This window comes from Drosophila subpulchrella, chromosome 2R, assembly GCF_014743375.2.
Source record: "Drosophila subpulchrella strain 33 F10 #4 breed RU33 chromosome 2R, RU_Dsub_v1.1 Primary Assembly, whole genome shotgun sequence".
Lineage (NCBI taxonomy): Eukaryota > Metazoa > Arthropoda > Insecta > Diptera > Drosophilidae > Drosophila > Drosophila subpulchrella.
The window spans coordinates 19,525,152-19,533,656 of NC_050611.1; the positions used below are offsets into that span (position 1 = coordinate 19,525,152).

Sequence of the window (8,505 nt, forward strand, 5' to 3'; positions counted from 1 at the left end):
ACCGAGTGAATTGGATTTCCCTACTTAGACGGCTGAGACGGTGGAGTCCATAGTTTGCCAGCTGATGGAGAAGCAGAGGTTGTCCCGCCAGGCGGCGCTGGTGAAGCAGCTGGACTGCGGCTGCGGGGATGGAGGATGTGCGGACGGTAAGAACTGCACGCATCCGGTGATGCGGAGGTCAGGAGCCATGCTGAAGTCATCGGTGCAGGAGAAGCGGCTGGGCGAGACCTTCAACGGCAACACGCCCAACGTGGTGGTGGCCAGCAAGCTCTACTCCCGATGGGCGGAGCGGCCCCGGCAGCACCTGGACAATCACGGCCAGTTCCACAATGTGACGCAACAGTTGCCGCAGGAATCGGCCATCAAGTTCCAGATCATTCCGCCGCAGCAGCAGCAGCAACAGCAGCAGCAGCAGCAGGATGGGAACTATCAGCAGCAGCAGCAGTATCGAGGAGCCAGTCAAATGCTGGCTGCTAGGAACAATCTGGTGATGCAACAGCAACAGCAGCAGCAGCAGCAATACCACCAGCAACAGCAGCAGCACCAACAACAGCAGCAACAGCAACACTTGAGCCTGCAGCGATTTGTTGCCAGTCAAAGCCAGAATTCGGTGCATCTCAATCAGCAGCACAGGCTGCAAATAGCCAATACAACGATCACAGCCACAGCCAGAGATCCTGGGACGACTTCTGCAGCAGCGGCGGTCGCCTCAAATGTTATGGACACCGAACTAATTGAAAACCAAAGCCACATGACCGCAAACAAAATCACAAACCCCGGCAGCAGCAGCAGCAGCAATAGCAGTAGCAGCAATGCCAGCAAGCAATTAGCAGCTCAAACAAACAACGAATTAAATGTCGTAAATAATAACGACCCCGGCAACAATAACTTTATGTACAATCAACAGCAGCAACTTAATGCTTCCAGCAACAGCAACAACAGCAGCCAGCAGCAGCAGCAGCAGCAGCAGCAACATTATTATAAATTGCAACAGACAACAGCAACCCCAGCTAGTGGTCAGCCGCCTCCTCTGGCGCAAGTGCAGCCCCATCCTCCCGTGGAGGCCATGTGCATGTCGCCCGAGCATCGCCAGCAGCCACCACCACCACCACCACCTGCAACATCTTCGGCCGGCAGCAACCCCTCCTCCATATCAACAATATCCGCACCTACATCCACATCCACATCATCCACACCCACATCGGGCACTTCGTCCACTTCGAGTTCCTTACAATCGATTATCGATGGCAATCAGCAGCAACAAATTACAACGACGTCGACGGCAGCAACTTGTGATAATTTAATGAGCGCCAATGCGCTCTCTGAGGTGAGTTGCCCGACCGCAGAATCGCCTGCAATCATTGTATTTATGTTGATTAAATTCAAACTTATTTCGACAGCAGGACAGCAGCAACAATCAGGCCACAGAAGCCCTCACCAGGAGTCAACCGGCCCAGCCCCTCACCCAAAATGGTTGTGCAACCTTCAGTGCTTCCAGTGATAACAGCAGCCAAATTAGTGACGAGAGCAGCAGCTTTGGCGGCAACAATCAGAACAGCAGCCACAGCAGCAGCAGCAGCAGCGAGGAGGAGCCCCCGGCGGAGGCGTTGAGCTTCTTCAACGAAACGCTGGATCTGTCCCACGAGGATATCCAGCGCACCTTAATAGCCAACATGCCGTACAATGGGACAGGAGCAACTGGAGGAGTGACTGCACCCAGTACAACGATAGCAACAGGCAGCAGCAAACTGGAGACCAATCCCCAGGAGGCGGAGAAGAAACCTTTACAAGGGGCAGCTGAACCCGAAACGGAGGTGGAAGAGGATGAAACGGACGATGTGTTCGCCAATCTGGACGCCTTCGATATGCTCGTGGAGTTTCCCGAGCTGGATCTGGACGACAAGCAGGCCCTGAATAACACCGCCCTGGAGCAGAGCTCCTTTTTGGGAGAGGCCCCGCCAACGCAGCCGCACCGCAAAGTCCATAATATATGCGATTTCAGTCCCGAGTGGTCGTATACGGAGGGAGGCGTCAAAGTTCTGGTGGCCGGTCCATGGACGAGCTCGAGTGGCGGGGCCTACACGGTGCTCTTCGATGCCCAACCAGTGCCCACGCAACTGGTGCAGGAGGGAGTGCTCCGCTGCTATTGCCCTGCCCACGAGGCGGGCTTTGTGACCCTCCAAGTGGCCTGCGGCGGATTCCTCGTCTCCAACTCGGTGATGTTCGAGTACAAGCTGTCCCTGCTGGCCGATGCTCCCTTCGATGCCAGCAGCTCCAACGATTGCCTGTACAAGTTCACCCTGCTCAATCGCCTGTCCACCATCGATGAGAAGCTGCAGGTGAAAACCGAACGAGAGCTTACGGTATGGAATAAAATCTGTAAATGTATTTCTTACACTAAACCAATTCCTTTTTACCAGACCGATCACTCTGCTCTCTATTTGGAGCCCAACTTTGAGGAGAAGCTGGTGGCCTATTGCCACCGGCTCATCAAGCACGCCTGGAGCATGCCCAGCACAGCTGCCTCCTGGTCAGTGGGACTGCGTGGCATGACCCTGCTCCATTTGGCCGCCGCCCTGGGCTATGCCAAACTGGTGGGCGCCATGCTCAATTGGCGATCGGAGAATCCACATATCATACTGGAAACCGAACTGGATGCACTCAGCCAGGATGTCTATGGCTTTACCCCGCTCGCCTGGGCCTGTGTGCGTGGTCATGTGGAGTGCTCTCTGCTGCTCTACAAGTGGAACCACAATGCCCTGAAGATCAAGACGCAGGCGCAGCAGACGCCACTGGATTTGGCCAGCATGCGGGGACACAAACATTTGCTGGCCCAGATGTTTCGGCTGGAGAAGGAGCGCTGCCGGAAGCCACAATTGCGCGGTGGCCTGGCCAATTTGTCCATGAACATTGGTGTGGAAGCGGAGACGGAGGAGCAGCACCAGAGCTTCAGTGGCTTTGATCTGGAACTCCAGCGCAAGCATGATGGGGTGTTTCTCAGACCTGTTGCTGTGCATAGGTAGGGTTTCTTTGATTATAATCGAATTAATTGGCACTATATATATATTTATGTATATCTCAACCAAAGCAATCAGAGTCCACCCAACAATAGCAGTCGCTACTCCAAGCGTTCCTCCATTGACAGTGGCATTAACATGGACATACGCAGCAAATCAGGCAAGCCTTTGGCCAGGCTTCATAGGTAAGATGGCAATACCAATCCTTAGAACCTCTATAACTCTGTTTATATTCCAGCAACTTTGACAGCCATGACAACTATGCTCTGGGTGTGGATTCCCCGCTGGACTCCCTGACCGGAACCAATTGCCTGCTGTCGCCGCTGCGCAAAATGGACTTTGCCCTCTGTAAGTCGGGGGATGAGTTTCTGCATGTACTTAACTCCTAGTTATAGACTACTATATGGAACCAAATGCTCAAATTTTCTCGGTAAATTCAAACTAGGCGAGGTATCCACGGGCGAATCGAGTCCCGTGCACGAGAAAGATTGCGACGACAACTCGACGAGCGCGACCGACGTGACCATTGGCAATGACTTGGCCCTGCCCGATGCCGTTGTAGGTCAGTGATGGCGGACCGATCCCGCCCAGCTCCACTCTCAATCCAAACTCAAACTGTCCAATCCGTAACCAATTCACCCGTTATCTGTACTGTAGCTAAAAACTAAAAAAAAAGCATACTAACTAACCATATGGGGCTGGCTAATCGATGTTGTTGATGTTGTTGTTGCTATTGCTGTTTGTTGTTATATGTACTCATGTGTATTTTTGGGGGGGCGGGGGTTGGGCTGCTCGTTTAATCAATGTAAATGTTCGTTATTAATATTGGTTGATGGTTGTGCGCCCCCTAAATGTGCGCTTTTATCGATGTCTACACTTAACCGATTACTAATTTTGAACTAACAAACACTCGCCGCCTAATTAACCACGAATTGATCGTTGTAAATATGAATAATCCGAAGTGTATGTAAATAGCTAGCTAAACACTCAATGCTTGTCGGTGTATAATACAAATAATAATAATTATACGTGCCCAACAACGACTTTGTTTATCGTGATCAATTTGGAGACTCATTACTGTAGCTTTGTCAATTTAGGCTCAATTAAAACATTTTGGCTAATTGAGCTTAAAGCTAGAAAGACAAATAAATATATGAAATTGTAAATCTGTACATGAAAATGTCCAATTCAATTATGTAGACTCGTTTGCCATGTATTTGTATGAATCTTAAAGTTTGGAACTGGTTTGGTAATCTTTTTGGCCTATTTTCAGGGGACTCTGATGCCAAAGTACTGACCCTAGCTGAACACATAATAGCAGCTATGCCGGAAAGGATAAAGGTGAGTTTTTAGAACCTTTTAAGTACCCTATAAATACTCTCTATATGTTTGTTTATAATCCCTCCAGAATGAAGCCGATGAAATGATGGTGCTTGGCAGTCCTTTGACGGAACCCCTTACTTCGGAGTCTTCGGCGCTAACGGACAGCTTTATGGATCCCCTGCTGGATTCGCTGCCTAATACCCACTTCGACAGCGACTTTAGCTTCGACTTCCATGACCACAGCTATCGCTATCATGATGTGAGCACGCCCTGCTCCAGTTTGAGTCCAGCCAGTTCGGGACCACTACAGTCGCCAGCCAGTTACTCCATACTGGGAACCGATCCCTCGGTCAGCTCACCAAGTCCTCCACCTTCCACCAAACAGCTGACGGAGTTCCTGCACGCCTCCAGCATCTCGCAGTATCCCTTCGAGGCGGACTTCTCCAAGCTAACCCTTACGGATACGGAGCAGCGAGAGCTCTACGAGGCGGCCAAGTGCATCCAGAAGGCCTATCGCTCGTACAAGGGCAGGCAAAAGCTGGAGGAGCAGAACAAGGAGCGGAGTGCCGCCACTGTGATCCAAAACTATTACAGGCGGTACAAGCAGTACGCCTACTACAGGCAGATGACAAATGCCGCCTTGGTTATCCAACATGGCTATCGATCCTATCGCCGGAACAAGAGATTCAAGAAGAGCGGCCTGGGCCTGGGCAGCTCCAGTGATCACGGCAGTGTGAGCAGCAATTCGCAGTGCCTGTCCAGTTTCTACGATCACTACAAGCAGGATCAGCAGCAGCTGCACGAGATGGGTTCCCAGCCCAGCACGCCCAAGGAAACCAGTCCCTCGGGGCCCTTGAAGTGAGTGGATGAACTTACCATCTCTATATAACATTTACTAAACCATTTCAATGCCATTTCCCAGGCGTACCTATTCACAGTCCACCCAGAATCAAGCTGCCAGAAAAATTCAGCAGTTTATGAGACAATCACGCATCAAGTAAGTACCACTAATTGAGCCGACTAAGTAGGCTTAATTTAACACTAAGCTAACACTCATGGGTAATGTAATTGCACGCAAGCATTTGGGATGGCAATTTGACGACTTTGGTAAGAACGTGTATAAGGTTTTGGTTTGTTTCTTTTATAGACTTTAATTAATTTTTATAATTTTGTATATTTTTGCTTTATATTTTATTAATACCATTATTTTTTCACCTACACAGACTACAGAAAGAACGAGCCGAAAAAGAGAAGCTGGTGCACCAACGCAGGGCGGAATACCTTCAAAACTTGCAGTTTCAAGGGCAGCAGGAAATGTTGGTGTGCCACGAAAATAAGTAAGCCAGCTCATTTTGGTTTTCCTAATCGATATAAACTAATAAATCACCTTTTTTTATAGCATTTCTGTGCCGAGCAATGGCAACACCAATGCGGGCAACAACAATCTACACCAAATACAATCCAATCAGTGAGGGTCAACTGAGTGAATTTTTAACATAGGAACACGGCTGCACGGTTCCATAAGAATTTATGAATAGCTTTAAAACCGAGTGAAACTTTCTACTTTCGTATTTGTTCCGATTTGGAAAAACAATCCCAAGCACCTCTGTAGTGGAACTTTGTTTCAAAACTCTCTCTACAACACTGACAACACTGACACACACACTCTGAATATGTAGAAACTACCTGCACTTTGATTCATTTGCCTAACGAATTTTAAGAAAATTATGAATAGAAACACACATTGTTTTCGAAGTGAACTTAGCCTAGGTTAGTGGTCTTTTAAGGTATTACTTAAACCTAATCTTAACTCAAGATCGGACTCCAGGGAGAAGATGAGAACACAATTTTTCCATATGTAAACTCGAAAGAACTTATTACTGACGCCTTTGAAAAACTTTTTAACTCCAATTGTAGTAGAAAAACGTAGCCTGCAATATATACATATTATATACATACGATTTAAACCAATATTACGCATGTGTATGCATCTATATAGTTACAATTGTATATAGATATTGCCTAACTAACTAAATTCTAGTCTATTTTAACGTACTACCAAGCTCTGCGATGCGACTAAGCTTGTCTCTAAAGCAAAATACAAACAAAAAAAAAACTAAACATAAAATGAAAACCTAAAGCATTAATCCTCGATCCTAACTAGTTGCTAACTGCTCTTTAGGCTTAAGCATAAGACTCTACTGAAAGTCCAAAAGTTGTTGTTGATTTCTAAAATCAGATTCGTGTGGAGTGCGCAGCAACTACCAATCTATCATGTTTCAAAGAAAATAAACCCTATTCTAATTTCTAGAACCCAAGTACTTACGATAATGTGTACTAAGTCTTAACTTATCCGACTATATAGACTAAGCCTAGCTAATGATAGAAGAAATCAAAAGAAAGGATAATGTATTGCAGACCAAAATACATCCAAATCTGTGGACGGTCTGCCATAAGGGAGATTTGGGATCTTGAGATCTGGAATTTCCGACTTTCTGCTGCTGCTTCCCCCAAACTTAACTGCTTGAAGACACAGCCAAAAAAAAACCAAAACATGCAAGAGAGAAAAGTTTTTAAACTAAATGTAACAATAAATGAATTTTTGTAAATTATTTTTGTCCGTCCACATTGTTAGCTTTCATAACATACCAACAAGAACATATATACTTACAAATATACAATATACATATATAATATAGAAAGAGCCGATACTGATTCGATACGATAACTCAAGAAACAATTTTTAAAGGACCCTTCAAGTTCGAATTAACAAAACCCGGCGACAGTTGGACGATGAATGTACATACACCAGCTCGAAACCTATGTCCAGCACATAGGATCAGAGACACTTACCTCTAGTAGTCCCAAAAAAAGAAGCCACAAAACAAACAAACTCACAAAACCCAAGTGCAAAGTATAGCAACTTCAAGTGCGAGAAAGTGAAATCTGCGTATGTTTGTCACAACCAGAAGCGCAGCTGTTGAGGGTGGATTGGGTGGGAATTAGGATCTATCACATTGTTAACTATTTAACTACGAACTATTATACTTAATTCGCACTATATTATTACTCTACGAAACTTTGATTGCATTTTGCTCTAACTTAACTATGTATAAATCTGATCAACTGATTCGAAATGAAGACTAAATACGATTTCACTACTCAACTGACTTAAGAATTGCAATCAATTTTGTTAACTGTTTTGGCAGGGTGTTAGACATGTACCAGCTGAATACTAAGCCCAATTAATTGCAATATTTGCACATACTACACACACACACACACAGGACACGCCTGGCTCACAAAAAATATAAGAAAAGTAAACACACACACAATTTATAAACCTCAAAGTAGCAACCTGAGTGTGTTTTAAAGGTGGGAAGTCTTTTTAGATAGAGGAAGGCCAAAAGGCAAAGAAAACTTAAGTACCTTAAGCCAATTGGCACTAAAACTAAACTTAAATCTAACAAACAATTATAAATACCTATAACAGACTATGTATCTATAACGAAGTGGTGGTGTCTGCAATCGTAGGGCATTTCCCCCGACCTAGTTTTGTTTGAACCCTTTTTTCTAAACTAAAATGCAACACCAAAATTGTTGATATCTAACGAAACTCTATACAATACGAAAAACTATTATAGCTAATGTAATTGGATATTTGGTACTCACATATCTGTTAGATAATTTATACCTACACTTCGTCCTAATAGAACTTCCAAGTGCGGCGCATGTACGAAGCAAGCATTCTACTTCAACTTCAACTACAACTAACTAATCAACCTACCATCCAAGTTTGTCCCAAGAAATCCAAAATTCATCTAATTGAACTGTTTGTTTCCGACTTTCAGCTTAGTAGACCAGCAAATAGGAACGGATATGAAACTGTTAACTAAACTTTTAAGCGAAATATACCTAGAGAGTAACCTTTTTAAATATTATACCTTATCTGTATGGGATACTTAGCATGAACTAAACACATATATCTGCAAACTAAAGAATGTTTAACGAATCAACGTATTATAAATGTACAGACACTGATACACTCAACCCAACCACACACACAACATAGAGTTATATATATATATATATATATTGTAAAACGACTTTCCAGTTTCTGTAAAATTGTAATTACATCCAATAAAGTTTAATTCAACACTTTAAA

The 8,505-nt window shown here is 45.0% G+C and overlaps 1 protein-coding gene across 8 annotated transcripts in view; it reads left to right on the plus strand.

Annotated features, from left to right (window-relative positions):
• LOC119549087 (calmodulin-binding transcription activator 2) overlaps positions 1-8,505 on the plus strand; it is a 39,019-nt gene extending 30,514 nt beyond the window's left edge. For 2 of the 8 annotated variants that reach the window (XM_037856809.1, XM_037856816.1), the window contains 11 exons: positions 29-1,327; positions 1,401-2,363; positions 2,421-3,019; positions 3,089-3,202; positions 3,256-3,365; positions 3,463-3,579; positions 4,291-4,358; positions 4,426-5,198; positions 5,263-5,337; positions 5,564-5,677; positions 5,740-8,505. In XM_037856809.1, the coding sequence (XP_037712737.1) occupies positions 29-1,327; positions 1,401-2,363; positions 2,421-3,019; positions 3,089-3,202; positions 3,256-3,365; positions 3,463-3,579; positions 4,291-4,358; positions 4,426-5,198; positions 5,263-5,337; positions 5,564-5,677; positions 5,740-5,812 (4,305 nt within the window). In that variant the 3' untranslated portion in view covers positions 5,813-8,505. Of the gene's footprint in view, positions 1-28; positions 1,328-1,400; positions 2,364-2,420; positions 3,020-3,088; positions 3,203-3,255; positions 3,366-3,462; positions 3,580-4,290; positions 4,359-4,425; positions 5,199-5,262; positions 5,338-5,419; positions 5,448-5,563; positions 5,678-5,739 lie in introns of all 8 variants that reach the window. The other 6 variants (XM_037856812.1, XM_037856817.1, XM_037856811.1 and 3 more) reach the window with 5 other exon arrangements.